Here is a 20,022-nt window from a genome sequence, read left to right on the forward strand (position 1 = left end):
CAATATTATGACTTTTTGTTCAAATGCATCACTGTTCTCCAGAAGGTCACGCTTTAATCAATGGATCTCCAAAATAATAGTTTATAAAGTAATGGAAACACCAAAAACATTTTCGGCACTGATTCTTTTGGCCTATACATTATTTCCCCCATCTACAAAGCTTTAACATTATTCTCCTCACAGAGTGATAACAGTCACTCTCAATAATAAAAAATATATGTATCTAATGAAATTGGCCTCCTGAAGGTTCCTGTCAATCAGAAAACTCCCCCATGCCTCATGGTTCCTGTCTTCTGCCTGTTAGTCTCACCAGAGCTTCCTCCAACAGGGCTGTTTACACATGGCAGAGAAACCCTTTCACGGTGCTGCCTCCTCAGACACTGATCTGTGCCAGCAGCAGCGGGGGGGTAATGACCCTGCACTGTGTCAGTCCCTGGTGGATAACAGAGTGCTTATGGACCAGGAATGTGTCACCAATTTGAAAAGTGTCTGATTGCTCCGGTTTATGGACCAGTGTGACTAACAGTTTTGAGTTTTTTGTTTGAGAGCAAGAATATTTCACCATTATCAGTAAAAAAAATGTAAAGGGCTGTAAATGAGACTACTAGATTTAAATGGTTACATTAAATTAAATGGCTTCTATATACAAAAAAAAATAACTCGAGTTAATGGTGGAGAAAATCAGAAAACCTCAATTGTTTTTATTTACTTTCTTTGCTCATCATCAGTTGTTGACATTTTTCCTCATGGCATAAAATGATACAAAATGTCCTTTGGTTACATTATTCAACAAACAAGGATTTAATATGAATTTAAATCCTTCTTTTAGAGCTTTCATCTACAGTAAATTTCTAATCAGGAAAGGTTAGACGGGAGGCGAAGTTCGCATCGTTGCATCAGTGTAGCTTCTTTTATATGTAAAGTTTGTTGCCATGTGAAAATACTCAATTTTGGAGCTAAAGCTACCACTAATTTTATCTGAGACGATACACAAGGAAGCATGTGTGATTCAAAGATTCAAAGGGTATCTGCATATCTGCTCAAGACAAAGTGCCCATGAAGAAATATTGGATAGCCCCAAACATTACTCTGCAGAGATTTTTCTGCTTTTTTGCTCTGTGATTGTAATTTAAAACAGTGAGGCAACGTCATGCCATTTAAAAATATTAATGATAGCAGTTAATATTTACAGGCAAATGTTAATGGCAGTGTTTGCACCTAATTGCACATTACAATCACGCTAATGATGCTACAACGTCGCAGTGTGTGACACATTTTACCAGAGGCTCAGAATTAATATTTAGGCTCAATTTAGTTTAAAAGGAATGCTACAATAAACGGAGGCAGAATGAACACTTCATATTTTTTCTCAGCTGATACTGCCATCTTGACAGAGTTGTGACTGAAATTGACTGTTTTTCTCTTTAAAATGTTATTGTTGATGCTTCGTTTGGCATCAGCTCTTGAAACTTAGGCTTAGAGAATTTGGTTATTGCTTTGATGGGCGCTTTTCTCACCCAGGTGCTGATACAGAACAGACAGTCAAATATAGAGAGCCGGACCAGTTTGCTTCATCAAATAATTGACAACCATTAGTCATTAAATTGGGTCCTAACAGAAAAATGTCAGACATCTCAGGGACACAGATAACTGCAGGGATTGCCAGGAAATATGCCATTTTCTGCAGCTAAATCCTACTAGATTAATCTAACAGATTAACTGAATAGGAATTCATAGTATTCGTGGGTAGTAAGTATTGTTTCATTTGGTGCAGTCTACTGTCAAAAGGAAATTATTTGTCCTAAAGTGTCCCTATGGCACAGCTGGGCCCGCAGATTCTGTCACTTCAGCTAATTTCTCACTCTGCCATATCGGTGGGATATTGCTGCTGATGTTGCACGGCCTCCACTTCCAGGAGGCTCAGCTAAATAAAGGTTACTGACTTGTTGGTGTTTGTGTATGTTTCACCTACACCTGCTGATTCAGTTACCTGCAGTGTTTGACAGAACAGCGTGTTCTTTGATGTCACGTGGGTATTTGCAGTCATTAAAAAGAAACCTTTGACCGGCAAAATTTTCTAAATGATTTAATAATGTCTTTCTTTTACTCAAGCTCACTGCTGCAATCTGTTGGGTTCACTTTACATCTGTGGAAGAGTTTTGTAAAAATCCGCTCCATGAACATTTCCCCTGGAAGGTTTTGGTTCCATATTAGAGACCAAACTCACAGATTTATTGTGGGTACCTTGAAATTGCTGAAAAAAAGATGATATAAAAATGCTCACAAGAGCTGGGGAACATAAACAGTTTCTGAAAAAGGTGAAAGAAACTGCCTCAAATGGTTATTGTCTATATGCCATAGCAGCTAAATGGGACCGCTTTAATATTTAAAGAACTATTCTAAGACAAGTTATTAAATTGTGTGTTGGTTTTAGGGTGATGTGACTCAGGACTCTATTCTGGATACATACAGTAAATTAAATATACAAGTTTATATATAAGCTGCAAATGGATCCGGTTTGCAGAGGCTTTAGCAGATTATTAATGACCTGCCTTTCTGTACCATTTGACATAAGAAGATTGACAGCGCGCAGCTCCTTGGGATGAGGATTGAGTTAGATTAAACCATTTAAAAGTGAAATTGGGCATGTTCATCCACTTTTCTCACGTTGATGAAATGCAGTGATGTAGCGGACCCGGACAATCGTGACCTCCTGACTAGTTAATTCAAAGAGGTAATGTGCAATTCCAATTCTTAGAAGAGCAGTGATGCAATGTCCCTGAAACGTCTGACCTCAATTATCTCCCAAACTGTGGAGAAGTTCTGGTGTCATTACAGTCTTTTCATGAGACTTACAGCCTTTTTAATAATGTTGTCAAATAGGTCATGTGACTGATATGACCCGTTCCCGTCACTTTTATCCTACAGGTTGCATGTTCTACTTTCGCTCCTTTGTTTTAGTCTTACCTTTTCTTCCATGCAGACAAATCTTCCTTCTACCAGCCCGCTCTGTGTATCCATTCCTTCCCTGTATTACTATCTGAGTTCCCCTCTCCTTTCACTCCCAGCAGTAATGAGTAAAGGTCAGCGTGTCAGCTGTCTCCTGTTGTGCTGTCAGTGTTCATGCCTGTTAGAGGTGCTTATTAGCTCTGGCCTTTAGCTGTTGCCCTAACAAGTGTGAAGCACCATACAGAAACAGCTGGTGGAGGAAAGATGACCTAAGAGAGTTCACTTCACTTTCGCCACATCCATTTCCTATCCAGTCATCTGATTTAAATGTATAGAAAAGTAAAAATATTTCTTTATAAAGATGACTGATGAGTATACATTCCAAATTATTTTGGTCGTACAGTTTACTTATTTTGCTACTACAGGACAAATCAACCCCCGAAGACTTGCCCCTTCCAGTAGCTCTGCTAATATATTTATACACCACAGCCCTTTTCTGCTTCCCTTGGATAAAATATGTAAAATGGATAAAACAGACACGAAGGCAACATGGAACTGAGCTGTAAATTATTGCTTGTGATGGGTTAGTACTCAACAAAGTGAGAAATAAAGTGGAGCCAGCCTCTCCCAGTCTCATTCTGACATGTTCTGTGTTACCTTTTGAGCTAATTTACCCACCAGCTCGAGAAAAATCTTATCAAATATGCATCTTATATTGTAACGTTTTCTTCCTCTGGTTTTCTCACGTCACATAATTTCTATCAGCAGGATTTGTCTGTTGTTATGTGCTATGTCTAGTTTATCTTAAGGTTTATATTTGTGGTTAAAAAGCATAAATATCTGAGTTATAATCCCAAGTTGTTGGTAGCGGTCTGGTATCAAACCATTTCCTCTGATTTCTCTGAGGTTAATTCAAACAGAGACCTCACTCAGTCAAGTTATTGTGTCACCTACCTTGGATTTTGTGCTGAGCCAATGCTTTTAACACACACACACACACACACACACACACACACGCAATTTTATAACAAATTAATGCGCAAAATTGACCTCAGATCTTCCATTGAACTCACTTGAAATGTAATCCTTGGAAATGGTTGATAAAGAGTCATGAAGTATTTTACAGTTGAATCAGAGTTTTAACAAGCGTCCAGGATCTGTTCTAATCTCATAGCACATAGCTTCAGGTAATTACTTATGGAACAGTATTATTTATAGGCAGAAAAATTGTATTTTAATGTCTCACACTGAAAATAATGAACAGCCATTAAATTTAAAGCTTACATGTGGTCAAACCATCCTCTCTCAAATCTGTTGCATTTGTTTGAATACCTGCAGGATCGTTATCCAGATACTGACTAATGAGATTTTACCCATCAAACCGCTCCTTCTGACATCCTGATTATGGGTTTAGGTTTAACGACCACACGGTTGAAATTTTGTTGCTCGTGCTGCCAAAACAATAATTTACCATAATGAAACCAAGCTGAGATTTGGGAATAATCATCCTTAAGAGCTGGTTAGAGGTTTGGATACAGCATTCTGTCATTTTCTTCCCCCTTAAAGGATAATTTGTATAAAAGGTTAAACATGGGGGTTAAAATTGCTCATTAGAAATAAGCATTGATCTTAAAAAATGGTTTATTATATCAAAGCTGGCATTCAGCTGTCGGGACTGAGAGGTACCAAAACCATGAAATCTGTGACAATGTGTTGAAAGGATATTTGTATTCTCTAACTTTCCATCCTAAAAAACCTAATTTTTCTGGCACTGAACATTGACTCTGGAGGCTTTATAGCTCAAAATTAATTAAGATAATGAATCGCATTTCACTTGTGCACTTTCCATCAATCCTGATTTATTTATCGCTCATAAGGAGGAATAAAAGATGATACTTTACTTTAAAACAATTCTCTGTCTCCTGTGCAGGAGCTGGAGGCTGGTCTCCTCTTGTTTCTGATCGATACCAGTGGTTGGAGGTGGATCTGGGGAGGCGGACCCAGATCAGTGCCATAGCCACACAGGGACGCTACGGCAGCTCTGACTGGTTGACCAGTTATATGCTGATGTTCAGTGACACAGGACACAACTGGAGACAGCATCGGCAGGAAGACTGCCTAGGGGTAATTGCACAAATATTTTCTAACTAATAACCATGATCAAATGTGGAAAAAAACATGATTTGGGCTCCATGGCAACTTGGCAATGACGTGAATTCAGAGTACTTGATATAAACTACATCAATGCCTTCCTCAAAATGAACTAAGAAGTACATTAAATATAGAGATGAAAACTAAATGTAAATAAAATTCATATAGGGTAGCCTGTTAGCTTTGAAGACACTCTTGGAGGGAATTCAGCTTCAAAAATCCATTGATTGAACATAAAACACATCGGGCTCTATTGTCATCATCTAAATTATCATATCTGTGGGGACGCCTACTGTCTGCTGCCTGCTCACCAGGAGCCTTTTATTTTTTATTAATAATAGATGGAGGTATGAAAGGGACCTGGCAGAGCTCTGTCTACTGCAAGAAGCTACTGTTATACTGTGTTGATGGAAGGCTAGTCCTGCTTTTATACCAATGCCCAAATGGCCAAAGAATTTTATCCTTCATCAGTGAGTGTGGCCATGAAAGGAGCTTTTTGTGTTTGTCTAGTAGTGCTCTTTCCTTGACTGGTTATAGTCTATTTCAAGTTTCAAGAGGAATGATATCAAGCAATAATATATGTCAAAATGACAGGCAGTCATGCAGATAGTACTGTCAGGATAGCATTTTCTCCCTCTGACGGATACAAACTGCAGCCAAGGAGTCATCACTGAAAAAGAGAGCTGGCTATGTCTTATGGCAGCTTTAAAACCTGTTGATTCGACACTTGGAATAAAAGACGGTAAGCTCAGATCAGCTCTGAGTGTTTTTAAAGCTTCCTATATTAGTCAGGCCAGCTTAGTGTCTCAGTTAAGGGGCAGATTTGTCTGCAGAAACATCTGTATTAGTCACATCTTCTTTCTGACTTCTCAGCACAGGCAAACTTTTGCCCTTCAACATTAAAAATGAATATTTCTATACCGCCTGCTAGTCTAAAAATCACTCAGAAACTGCAGCTCAACACTGTAATCTGTGTTGAGATCTTTGACCTGAAAATGCTGATATTCACGATTGGACTCCACTCCTTTGCCTTAAACCATGATTCTACTTCTTCTTTCTAGGAACTGAAGGTCTTGTGGACGTGCACAACTGTCATGTGGTGATACTAGTATAAATGGTGCACAGGTGTACTTCGGAACATAAGTAACACCAGAAACATTCTGGCACAAATAAGAGATCTGTGGCCTTTAAAGCTACTGGGACTGAACTCGTCCTCTGTTCATTCATCTTTAGTGATGCTGCAGCTTAGCTCAACACTCCGAGACCTTTATATTGTTATTTATGTTCTGTGTGTTGTTTGATTCAAACTATTATTCTGTTCCATACCTCCTAAATGTAGATAAGTGATGGTCATTTGGGTTTCTCCCAAGGTTAAAACTGATATAACAGAATAATTCTGTAGTGATATCACACTTAATTTTGTAACGCATCCTTTCATACAATGATGCTGTCATCCATCCAGCGCTAATGCGTCATATTGTAATGCATGTAGTTGTACAAGATCTAATTATGTATGCATTTTATAACAGCTCAGAAGGACCATGTGTTGTCAGGACCAGCCCAATTCTTTATTGCCTCTCTCTCTGATATTTTATTGAATTTTCTGGCCACTTCTGGACTTCAAAAAATACTCATCACTTTTTTAAATATCTTTCACTCCCTGCTTATGTAAAATTCTAATTCTTTTTAAGATAATCTTAAAATGTACAAGTTAAATGCTGCATTCTGCTCTATTTACTAGCAGTTATTGTTGTGTATTTATTGAATTTACATTACACAAATTACATTTCATTTTCCTCAGTATCTTCTTCATGCTCTCTCCTCCTTCATCCTTTGTCTTCATCCCTGTGTCTCCTTAACTGGGGTTTTGTCAGAAGATACTCATATTTCAAAGCGTGCTCATGGAAGTAAATGAGATGCCACTCTCCTCGGCCTCCTCGGCAGGAAACGGAGCCGTTTGTTGAGCTTAACGCTTCGCTGCCCAGCCGTCTCATCCCCTCAAATCACTGAGGATGACAATTATGTGCTGGCAGAGGAGCCAATTTTCACCCCTGCTGCCACATCAGTACATGACACATACTCTCAAGTAGGGAGGACAGGCACGAGCAAAGCACACCACTCAAACACTTGCCCATACAAAAGTGGCGCAGTGTTTTCCCCCTTTATTGATGTTGGGTGTGTATGGCTGCTTGTGTGTCAGCCCCGGATCCCACTGGATTGTCCAAGGCAAATGATTTGCGAAATAGCAACCATTAGTCTTTTTCACGTGGGGGTCTGCAGTTCGGATCGATGCTCCTTACGAGCGTTATGTTTGAGAATGTAGAAGGACCAGGAAATATCTTTTTTCCTTTCAAATCCCCTAAAATACTTTTATTATGCGCAATATTACCTGAGAATAATCTTCAAAGAAAGAGGCGAACTGACGTGTTTTTCTATAATTCCAGATTTTTCCAGGCAACAGTAACGCTGACACTGTGGTCCAGTATAAACTTAAACACCCAGAGATATCTCGCTATCTTCGCCTGATTCCTCTTGACTGGAGCCGCACTGGGAGGATTGGACTCAGACTTGAGATGTATGGGTGCCAATACAGTAAGTCTGTGTATAGTCAGACAACGTGCAAGAGGATTTTTTTTTTTTCAGATCAAAAGCTGATCAAAACAAAATATCGAGAGACACAAATCCAGATTTCTGTTTAGTTTGGCCGCTTTGTTTGGCACTTATATACTTAACTGATATGCAAGTGTAGAGAGTAACGTGTTTTTTGTTCTGTAGCCTCTGATGTGGCCAGTTTTGATGGCAGGACCGTCTTGATCTACAGGCTGACCGCGTGGCCAAACTGGTCAGAGAAGGACATCATCTCTCTAAAGTTTAAAACCATGAAGAACTCTGGGATGCTGCTACATGCAGAAGGCCAGCGGGACCACAGCCTGACTCTGATGTTGGACAAAGGACGGTTGTTGCTCTACCATCAACAAGGTGCGCCGAAGCAAACAGTTTATACGCTGTGCACTAATATCAAATGCCGATATTTCTGATACAAACTTGTAAATCCTGGAAGTCCACAGTCTTCTCGGATAAACATTGTCTTCAAATGATGATGATCCTTTATTTGCATGAAAACCTTTTGGAGGATTTTGTTTCTTACTTGCTTGACATTTTCCTTCTTTTTTTGGTCACTTGAACATTTTCTTTTTCTGTGCCGACTGTTTTTTTTAAAATATATGTATATATATTTTTTGTTACGAATGATCCAGAATCTCATTGCTCCTTCCTTTCTCAGTTTTTTTCCTCTCTTTGCATTTCTCATCCTCATTTATTTGTTCTCTTGGTATTGGATAAATATGGAATCCATGTGATACCCCGAGGCTGGAAATTTCTGTCATCAATTAAATAGAGTGCACGTTTAGCTGGTCTCTGCCTGCCCCGTGGTTAATTGTGATGGAATTAGTCCATTTATTGTTTATCTGCTTATTCATATTTCTCAAGCTCGATTTAAACTGAACCATGTTTTTGAATCTACGACCTAAGAGGCAGTTATTGCCATATCAGAAAGGCATCATATGTTAGTTAAATAATTTTGCTCCTTTCTGGGTTTTTTTGTCGTGTTGCCAGACTTTTCCTCATCAGATCTGATATTTCTTGCATCATTTTTCACTCAGCTGGGCATCCTCTCTTTTTTCAATCTATGATAGATGTGAACAACATGTGGCATGGTTGAATTTTGTGGAGCAGTGGGCTCGCATACTTTTTATAGCTGCATTGGCACCGAATCAATATCATTTAAAATTGGGGAAGGAACTCTTTGTGTGTGTGTGTGTGTGTGTGTGTGTGTGTGTGTGTGTGTGTGTGTGTGTGTGTGTGTGTGTGTGTGTGTGTGTGTATTGGTGCAAATGAGGTTAAACCTGAAGTGTTACTGAACTGCCAAATCATTACTGTTATTGATATATGGTGGACTTCATCAGCTGTGCTATCTGAATTTATGTAGACTTCATCAACTCACCAACCTGTCATCCAATTGATTTTCAACACACCTTGGAGTATATATGAAACCATCTGTGATTTTATAGGAAGACGTATAAATAAAGAACATGCAATTAAAGTAGAGTTACTGCGATAAATTTATGATGCTAAATTTGATGGGCAATCGTGAAAGACTATCACATTCACCACCACCCCAGTTTCCTTCTATGTTTTTTCTAGATAGTTACATAATCTTCAATTATTTTCTCTGTTAGACATAATATCCACAGCAAGAATCTAATATGGATCCAATTAAATGACATAAAAAAGGGCTAAATTGGTGTATTAATACAAGAAAAAAAGCCTCAAATATTTTGATGTAGCATTTGGATGAGGCTTGACCATTATTTAAATGCTGAGTTCAACAAATAAATTACTTTAATGAATCAATATGGGGATGCTTGGCACATAACAGACAGACATCATTGTTAGTTATATTTATAAGTTATATCAATGATACATATAAGGTTGTTAATATTTACTTTTGTTTAGCCAACCACTGAATAGTGCATCCCTTCAAGTCCTAGCAATAAACCATGAACCATGGCTACCCTAGACATATTTTGAGTTTATTTTCTACTTTGATAAATGGTTTAAAGCATGATTCAAAATGTGATTATTGTACTGTAGGAAGGAGGGTCATTGTGTTGTCTTAAGAAGTTTTCCAGATGGTTTCAATAATTTTAGGCATGGGAGAGTCCGAGATATTCACAGTACTTTTGCAATCTTTTTGAATCCTTTTCTGAGAGTACAAACAGAATATTCTGCCACTGCATCTGGAAGAGTATTATGGTATGGGTCTTAGGTCCCTGGTGCTATTGTTCAGCTGTCTGTGATAGACAGGCGTTAGCAGCACAAGCCACCAGTCATGAGCTGCCTGAGTGATGCCTGTCATATCCCACAGCTATCACTGAGCTGTATCAACAAACTGCTCAGAGAGCTGCAGATTCTAATAGAACAGAGAGCACATTGAGATATGATAATCCAGTGATATCGTAATATCACCCACTTCCATCACAGCATGCCTCGCTCCCCAGCTCTCACAGGCTCCTTGTCTGTCTGCCCCATTTCTGCCTCTTTTATTTTCCCTTTCTTCAGTGTTATTTATCACACCTCCACTCATACGATGTGTCACGCTAAACCTTCAAATAATGCCTCATCTCTTTTCCCCTCACACTTGTGTGTCACACAATTTTGGAGAACAGATGATTTGTATTATGTCAGTAGCTTAAGAGACAGTTCTTAGCCATTTTTGTACTGGTTGATGGAGGAGTGAGATTGCTGGAGCATTGAAATAAAACCAAAAAGTAAGCTGCAAATGCAGCATCTCCATAGCTCCAGACTGCAAGCTGCTCAGTGACTTTTTCATCCTTAGAGCACCCACATGGCAGGCTGATCCTCTTTGTCAGCCTTCCTTTAAAAGGATGGATGGTACTGGAAAACAAGACAGATGAGACGGAGAAGATCTAAGAGCAGGCTCACGATGGCTAGCTCTGACCATTGGGGATCATGTTTATGCCTTATAAATGAAGAAAACAAAGGGCTCAGTATGGACTGATGTGTTAAATTAATGATGAATGAAAGCAGAAAAGACTGACAGGCTACGAAACAAATACCAGTGTGGTTTGTCTTTTTTGTGTGTCTGTTCAAACAGTGCAAAGGTATCGTGTGGCTCATTAGGATTTAGGTCTGTGCTCCAAAACCATGTAATTTCCTCTCTGTTTTACATTCATCAAAATGTCAGTTTCCCGTGCTGGAGCCGGCTGCTTCATAATTTAGCTCAATTGTGAGCTGTCACTGCAAACCTGTAATGTTCCGTAGTAAATACACAGAGGGGCGAGTGTCTGCTGCCGCAGTGTCTTCTGGTTGAATGGTGTTAAGTACTGCTGGCTGAATAATACTCAGGATACTTGCAGGCTGACCTGCATGTTAAGTAAAACCTGTTGTCTGTGCCTCTTCATCAGCAATGACAACATGCTGCTAGTTTGTTTGTTCACATAAGAAACCATTCAGCACTTCAGATTTGGATTTGCATAGTGTGCTGCACACAAACCCCAAGGCTAGCTTTCATTTTAGTTTTTAATTGTCTTCTATTGGTATAATAAATGTCACAGATTTAGCATTAATATCAATATAGGGATACTACGGAATAAATGTCTAAAACCATACTTCATGTTATCATGTGTGTTGGGTTACAGAAATGGGACAGAAATGCATTTTGTGAGCTCCTATATCAGGTTAAATATTCTGTGCCACCATAAAAAAATACACCCTGAACATGCTGTTAGCACATTTACATAAAAACAGCCACTCGCAAATGTTGTGATAGCAAATACATGCTGAATAAGATGGAAGAGAAAGATATGACACAGCAATTACATTCTTTGAACAGGCCCTGTTCCTGCTGTGACTAAAGGTGACAAGTGGTTTATGCGAGAGAACATTATTTTTATAGGCAAGACATATTTCAGATAGTTGCATCATGTGACAGTGAAATATTGAAACTATTATAACAGCAAGGCCCATCACTGTCGTCCTTCATAAACAGATTTAAAGCATAAGTACAGAGTCATAATGGACCAGCAGACAGAATATGATAAGGTGCTATTGCCCCGGGAGCTGTAGGCTCTTGAAAGGTGGAGAGCAGAGACCCCCAAGAACATTCCATTTAAGTCAGCTCAGCATGGATAAATCAGGCAGTTATTGCCTTACAGGAGTGCCGGGAAAGCGTAGAAGGAAGAGAGAAATTTAGGCTGACACTTAATAGGAAGCAGGCAGTGTTTTTCATGAGTGAAAGTTAAGTGTAAATGTTTTCCCTTTGAATTGTTTCGCATGTCCTCATATTCCGAATATATATCGCCTCGTTAGATGACCCAAATGAGAAATGCTCTTATATCGGTCATGTCTGGAGGAAGCTGGAGTCGGGAGGAAATGATCTCAGCCTAAAGCTTATGTTGGTAAGACTGAAAGCAGGGATTTGGGTTTTCAGAAATATCTGCACTGTAATACAGTTTAACGTTAACCAACAGCTGGCATTATTTTAAAAGAAATGTGTGTTTTATTTATGATAGAATATATTCTAGATATTTCTATATTGTATGGGAGAAAAAACAGAGGAGGAGGAAGAGAACAATTTACCACACTGTCCAACTTTAATGTCTGCAATTAACAAATGCAGTAAAAGTGAAACCACGGTGCCGTTTCTGATTGAGACGTACAATCCAAAAAGCCAGCTGGTGGGTGCTGCAGATAAAATAGTGCAAACTGTGCACATCAATTTTTGGCTTATTGCAATTATAACAGCCTTGAAGATATGCTTTGTTGAAATGAGATTTGATTATACTGAGTCGCAAGTAATACTCAGCCCTATTTTTCTGTTTCTGAGAGGAGGAAAGAGAACCAGCTCGGATGAAAATGCAATAACATGTTGCGCAAAAGCTTTTATGGCTGTTTCATTACTGACAAATGGATTTTACCATTAAATTGTTGATCTCATCACTCAATGAAGCAAGTCCTGATCACCAACATTAACTCTGAATTTACCTCTGTCACTGTTTGGAAACAAACAACTTGGAATGTTACTGCAGACTTGGCACCATCTGCATAGATGAAGCCTTTTTTTTATGTTTGATGCCATATGAAGTCATCCCCTCCCAGCTTGGGTGCCACAAAGATGCGGACTAATATTATTTTCTCACTGTGTGCAACATCTCTCATCTTTCATAACTAATGACTCAGTGCATCTTCCTCCCTCTGTTATATTTCCTGTCAGCAGAAGTTCTCTCCTCTCTGACCGTAGAGGAGTGCTCAGAAACAGAGATGAAATGTTCCACTGAAGCAGCAAGGTGTCCACAACTTTTCCACTTTGGTTCAATCACACATGAGAAATCCCCCCAGGTTTTCCTTTGCAAAGTCCAGCATTTGTTCACGTTTCTCCTCCTTAGGTGTGTGATTAAAGTAGATATAAGGAAATAGTGAGTTCAGAGATGGGATGGTACATCATTACATTTATTTTCAGGTATAATATATCTTCATAGATTTATATAAACACCAATTATCCAGACAGTACGGTTCCACGTGGACCCTGGGGTACAAGGACTTTGTCCTTGTGTCTTGCAGGTGATTCAGATTTCTCCCAAAATAGGTTTCAAAGAGCAACACTCCAGCTGCAAGACGATGTGATAGCGGGGGGAATTTGGCACTCCAGGTTTCAGAGTGTTTCAGAGTGTTCTTTACAGTGTTAGAAGCCTGGCATTAGTAAATCACTCTGATCCCTCATTGAACGATCGAATGATCGTGTCTCAGGTACTTGATGCAGCTTGATGACAGTAAATTGTAGAGACAATTTCAAAGAGTTTCTGCTGTTTTCTTTAGGACTTCAAAATGTTTTTTTAAAAATTTGTTCCCAGGTTTGAGTTCTTTCTCCGGGGGGCAGCTTCTTGCATCACTGGGCAGCCTGTTAGATGACCTTCATTGGCACGATGTAAAGCTGGAGCGGCTCAACTCTCATCTCAACCTCACTGTGGATAAAAATACTCTTCAGGTTCGGGTGCCAGATGAGCTCAGTCAGTGGGACATTCACCAGGTAAGAACCTTCACATGGCACTATGGCGCTCCTTCGAACTATATCTTCATGCCCATTCAACAATGTACGAGCCATCGGTTGGTTACAAAATAATTGTGTAATCACTGTTTATGTAGAAACAGTGTCACATTTTTGGATTTATTTATTTTATATTATATTTTGCGTCAGGGTTCACCAGTTTTATTTAATTTGTTGATGAAAATCCTTGCTAACCTTAATTGGCTTGTACACCCCTCCTGGCAAAATGGCATTCAAATTCATACAGCAGTTCATGTATAATCAGGCTAATCAATCCAACCATCAATCAACAGATAGTTGTAACAAAAAACAGATCCTTCTTGGTGGTAAGAAGACTTACTATTGTGGAGTCCACAGATGCAAATCAAATTCAAATGCTGTTTTCATTTACAAATGTTCTTTTTTTTACATGCTGTAACTCACATTGCTGTAAATGTGCATTATTTGATTGTGAAGCTCAGTCTGGGAGCTGTCCAGAGCCACGGGCTGCAGAAACCAGTCCTGTCAAGCAGGAACTTCCATGGCTGCCTGGAAAATTTGATCTACAATGACCTCAACCTGATAGACCTGGCGAAAAAGAATAACCACCAGGTCTCTGTCATGGTAAGTGGTTGTTCCAGCAGCTAAAAGCTATTCTGAGTGCTTCTGACACATCAGAGTGTTTTACCGTTTCTGATGACTCTGTTGTTGCTGAATCAACAGTGCAAACAGATATTTATTAGAGACAAGGTAACTCTAAACCTTTGAAGCTTTGAGGAAGATTAAAGATGGTTATGTTGAAATATTTTTTGCCCACAAGGGCTGTCTGAGTCTTTGTAATTAGGCTTTTAAAAGTTTGGCCTTATAGAAGGTTCTCTAAGTGTCACTTTGGATCCCTCATGATAAAAACAATTCATCTTGTTTTTGTCCTGCGGGTTATCATTTATTTATTATTATCACATTTACTCAACTGCTGCAGAGCAAGTTGATTCTTCTTTTTCTCCCTTTTTTCTTTCCTTAAAGTCATAATTATATTAACGGTCACCGCCACAGCTATTATTTCCATAATTTTCTTCATCGTCCCTTTTATTTTTCATGCCCATCATCCTCATCATCGTCGTTAGCATCTTCATAATCTCCTTCATTATCAACAATGTCATTATTTGTACATTTTGTGGTTAGAAAGCCCAAAGCAAGAACGACAAAAGATAAGTAGACTTAGAAGAAGAATTAATCATGGATGAAAGATGAATGGAGATGGTGGGCGATGAGATTCTGATGAATGCTACACTATCACAGTTGATGGATTTCATGTTTCTGAAGATTGGGAGAGTGAGAGTAGATATCACATTTGGGCACTCCCTGAATACATTATATATGGGATGCTTAGGCCATATAGATTTTTTCTGTTGTAATATGTAAATGTAAAGGTAAAACCTCTGAACTTTTGATTGTTCTGAAACATACTCCATCACCATTTGCTAGGGGACAATCATCAGGAAATAAGAACATCGGCAATGTGGCCCAAGTACAAATCTATGCGATCCTGAAGCTTTAGATTGCCTGGCATACCTTAGCCCATCTTCTCACATCAATATGGTAATACATGTGTCCTTTCCCAGAGAGGACCTGATGAGACCTCTCTGACACCCAGTCAAATTGCGCCACCCTCCACAATTAATGCATATTTATGTTTTCGGATAGTTTTCATTATCATGCTTCTCTTTTTTTCTCAGGGCAATGTGACCTTTTCCTGTGCTGAGCCAGGTTCCGTCGCTGTGATGTTCACTGATTCCCAGAGCTTTCTCCAGCTGCCAGGACTGACGTCGTGGTCGTCCGGGATTCTTTCTCTGGCACTGCAGTTCCGGACGTGGAACAAGGCAGGCCTCCTCTTGACCTTTGAGCTCCCACAGCAGAAGGGCTCGGTATGGTTGTATCTGAATGACACCAGACTTCGCCTGCGGGTCAGTAAGGCTGATGGGACACACCTGGAGCTCAGCGCAGGTCAGACAATCAGTTTTGTCGTCAAAATTATAAAATGCTATGACTTTGGACAATAGACGCTTGTTAAAGACAAGGGCCATTGAAAGTACCCATTTATGGTCTGGGAAAAATACAGAGATGTTTAATATTAACCTGTGGCTACTGTTAATACAGCAAACGTGTAATGTGTAATTTATCCACTGTGTTTGAGTTGGTAAATTCGGAGATTTTAGTAATCAAGTAACTAATTAATGAAATGGGACATCAATCCAGAACACATGTAAATATTAAACAGTTAAAATTACAAATGCGTTTTTATCTCCACTGATTAGCATTCTCGGTCGTGTCTGTATTTGATTGAAGGTTCTGGTCTGAATGATGGTCAGTGGCACTCAGTGGAGCTGAACTCTGGACAAGATCATCTCAGCATAACAGTGGACAAAGACGAAGGCGCCACTGCTCAAATAAGCATCCTGCTTCCTCTAACTGCTAACACTCAGATCTTCTTTGGTGGTAAGATTTCCTATATTTTTCTGTCCATCAGTCTGATATAAAGGGCTTTGTTGATGTTGATGATGATGATGTTGCTTCTGTTGTATTGGTGTTTTCCCCTCTACGGATATAAAAATGAATGGAGAGTAATTTCACATTACTCATTTAGTAATTATTGCCTTAAGAGTATTCATATCAATGACCTAAAGCAGCAACATTTCCTGTTGACTATCTCCTCTGCTCTTCCTTTCCTGTCACAAATTCCTCCATTTTTCAAAATCCTTTGTTGCCTTTTTGAAAGCTTCTCCCTTAATGCCTTTTCTCTCAAAAGTGACTTACAGCTGGAATTAATTAAAGTGAAATGCATCAGTGTCATTTCCACGAGGAAAACAGCTACATTATAATCTTATTTGGAGCTGAAAGAATGACGCATGTATTCTTTTTTCCTCTGAGGGAAAGGTGGGAGGGGTTGATGTGCATCCCTGAAGGGCAACACAAACTTACTCTAATTAGAGCTCCGTGGAGCCTCTAGCAGCATGTCTGGATTGGTCCAAAAAAACCAACCCAATCTTCATCTACCATGAAGTTCTCATGGATACCACTGACATTGTTTGAGAGGTCTAGTAGTCATCACAGCACTGCAGTAGAGTCGGGAAAATGAACCATTAACTGCCTTGATTTTGATAAACCAATCATTTAATGATAAGTAAATCAATTTTGATACATAAACTGTCCCCTTGGTCACTGAATTTCTCGCTGAATTTCTTAGGTTGCCCCCATCAGGAGAGCGTTGCGGAGTGTCGGAGCCCTTTCAGAGGATTTCAAGGCTGCATGCGTCAGTTCGCCCTTGATAAACAACCTGTCGACCTTCTCATGGTGCAGCAAAGGCTCCTGGGAAACTATAGCTACCTGCAGATCGATATGTGTGGAATTATTGACAGGTTTGTTCCATAATTTATTGGATGGATGGATGGATGGATGGATGGATGGATGGATGGATGGATGGATGGATGGATGGATGGATGGATGGATGGATGGATGCTCTTCTGCTGGGGGAACCTACAGTATGTTGGAGTGGATGTCACATGCACGCTGTCTGTTGCATTCGTGGGTTTGCCCCCTTTCCCTCCTTTACATTCAGTTTATATATCGAGATGACGACCGGCTGCTGTGGAGATTTTTCTTTTTTCAATGTTTCATTAGTTGCTGATCTTCACAGCAGGGGTGACGTTGTGCAACAGACTGAGCCACTGAGATCCACACTAAACAGAGCAAATTGGCTCGACTTGACAGATGTCAACACAGAATGAAAACCTCAAATATCACTATTAAGATATTCCAAATAAATATCTGTGTGTGTGTGTCCAGTGTCAGGTGTGTTATGCTATTAGTATGTACAACACAGAAAGTCTCTGACATAAATTACACATTTAGTGTTGTATTGCTCTGAATGAAAGGTGAATATCAAATACTAGTTTTAATGGCCTTCACCTTATCTAAGAATTAATGAAATGTTAAAATATACAAGTTACCAGGCTACTCACCGACTTTTAACTCAAGGTTAAGGAAAGTTTCAGAGGAGAGTATTTCTCACAATCCAACACTCCTCCTTCACCTACAGTTAATGTCAGTCTTCAAATCCTGACTGTCTCTGTGGGATGGCTCAAGAACTTGTTTGTAACACCAAATAAAGAGATCATGCTGGGAAAAATCCCTCCCTGAGGCACCAGAGGAATCTGGGATTGAAAGGAGCACTGATAGCTATTTTTTTTAATCCAAGACTCCCATTACAGCCACTTAACACAGTTGTTACACCTAAATGCTCCCTTGAGGAGAGACTGAAGGACGTTCTGTATGTGCTGCTTAGTGGATTAAAAAGCACCAAGAGGTCATTTTATATCACGGAGACATTATCTGTACAAGCATAATGTGAATATTGACCAAGTTGTACAGCAGATACGGTCAAGGAGTTGTTTTTTTTTATACCTGCCTCTGAATCCTGCACAGGTCAACAAAGGTGCGATATTCAAGTCCCACATTAAATGTCTATCATATCAGTAAAACCCAATTTATTTGGGTTGTTAAAATAAAGAGTCCGAGAGCAACTAAAGTTGAACGGGACTCATGGATGAGCTAAAGGCTCACAGGTTCCACCGAGTTCTGCAGAAAATGCTGACATCTTCCTGGCAACATTTGGAGATCTAAATGTCAGACGTTCCTGCACACAGTTCTCCTACCTGACAACCTCTCACTCCTCACAGGAGTGTATGTTTAGAAGTGAAAGAGATTAAGCTGTCAGAAAGCATCTATTCTTTGGTTCTGTCCCTGTCCTGGAGGACTAATGATGCGCATTGTCAAAACATACACCCTTAAATAAAAATAAACTCGGGTCACAAAGGTCTTCTTTTGTTGTTGTGCTTATGTGTCAATGCATCTTTTGGCCCGTGTCTTTGTTTCATTTCCCTTGATCATTTTTTAGTTGGAGCCCAAGTGCAGCCAAGCACAAACTAAAAAGATTGCAGAGGCCCGAGAGGGAACCTGCAGGGCCAGTGGAAACAAACCCTCTCATCCCTATTTCAGGACACTGTCAAAGGATACTTCTCAAAGCCAGCCCTTCCGAGAATCTTAGCTGACAAAAGCCTTTGAAATCTAGAAATTTCAAGTCCTGAAACATTTAGTCATCATAAGCGGATGCCCTCATATTTGGCTGCTTTTGCAGTGTCTGCTCTGACAGCGAAGGTAAACTCTTTTCTCCAGGCATTCCTTTCAAGGCTCTAAGAAAACAGGCTACAAAATATAAGGCTACAAAAAAATGTAGCTCAATCATGAAATGATGGTATTTAGAGCACCTGAGTTTAATCAGGAGACAATTTTGGAATTACAAATTTGGAGTTTGTAATTGCATAAAGTAAATCCCAAGAGCAGCATAGATATGGTGTCTAATGTAGGGGCTGTGAGCACTCAGGTCTTGGCTCAACCCAGCCATAAACATTGGAATCAAAGGTTGCCTGGCTCTGGCTTGAGTAGCAGCACATCTAAAGCATTCATGTTATGTTATATTCACTCATCATCATCCAGGCAGTTCATGCTTCTCGCCCTAAAACCAGATTTTTCCAACGTGTCCAATTTCTGCACCTTTTAAAGTAAAGTGTAAATTCTGTCCTTCATTTTTATGCTGTCCAGAAGAGTCTTTTTAGAGGCGTTCCAGCTACAGATTCCAATGCACTATTCATCCTCATAAAAAATTCAAAGTTATAGACTTGAGGTGTCAGAACATTTTGATCATATAGAGTGTAGAGCAAATACTGCAACCTGAAAGTCATCTCTGGCCATTTTCTGTGAAGCAAAACATCAGATTATATTTAAATGTTGTCTGTGTAAACAGGAAAATAAGTTAGTGAGGAGAAGCTATTTAGAAAAGCCATCTTTTCTGCATTTAAAAAAAGACTTAACAGGTGGTAGGAGTACGCAGAATCTGGCTGTACATCTGAAATAGACTTTTATGTCAAAAAAAGGAAAATAAAGAGATTGAAAACATATTTTTCAAAAGACAGTCTGGATAAATTTCACCTCCTCTCTCCTTTTATATCCCTCTTCCCTCCGCTCTGCACTTAGTTGGTAGTTGCACTTGTACCAGCTAGTTTAAATGTGTCTCCCTCTGTAAATCAGAGAAAACTGTCTGCAGCAAATAAAATGTTAAATTTAATGTAAATGGATGGGATTTCAAAATTTGTTAAGATTTTTTCACCACATTCTTGCTTAAATAAAAGGCTGTTTTCCTGTGAAGGTTCTTCTCAACACCTGCCAAACAGCGGTGTGTGTCTGTCTGATACAAGGATCTT

General features: G+C 39.4%; 1 protein-coding gene across 2 annotated transcripts in view; it reads left to right on the plus strand.

Moving 5' to 3' along the window:
* The window catches only part of LOC101066829 (contactin-associated protein-like 5), a 47,154-nt gene that overhangs the window by 12,563 nt on the left and 14,569 nt on the right, over positions 1-20,022 (plus strand). For both annotated transcript variants that reach the window (XM_029827755.1, XM_029827754.1), the window contains exons 3-10: positions 4,880-5,073; positions 7,545-7,692; positions 7,876-8,079; positions 13,533-13,708; positions 14,183-14,329; positions 15,442-15,709; positions 16,052-16,201; positions 16,950-17,121. In XM_029827755.1, the coding sequence (XP_029683615.1) occupies positions 4,880-5,073; positions 7,545-7,692; positions 7,876-8,079; positions 13,533-13,708; positions 14,183-14,329; positions 15,442-15,709; positions 16,052-16,201; positions 16,950-17,121 (1,459 nt within the window). The remainder of the gene's footprint in view (positions 1-4,879; positions 5,074-7,544; positions 7,693-7,875; positions 8,080-13,532; positions 13,709-14,182; positions 14,330-15,441; positions 15,710-16,051; positions 16,202-16,949; positions 17,122-20,022) is intronic.

This window comes from Takifugu rubripes, chromosome 20, assembly GCF_901000725.2.
Source record: "Takifugu rubripes chromosome 20, fTakRub1.2, whole genome shotgun sequence".
In the NCBI taxonomy this organism is placed as follows: Eukaryota; Metazoa; Chordata; class Actinopteri; order Tetraodontiformes; family Tetraodontidae; genus Takifugu; species Takifugu rubripes.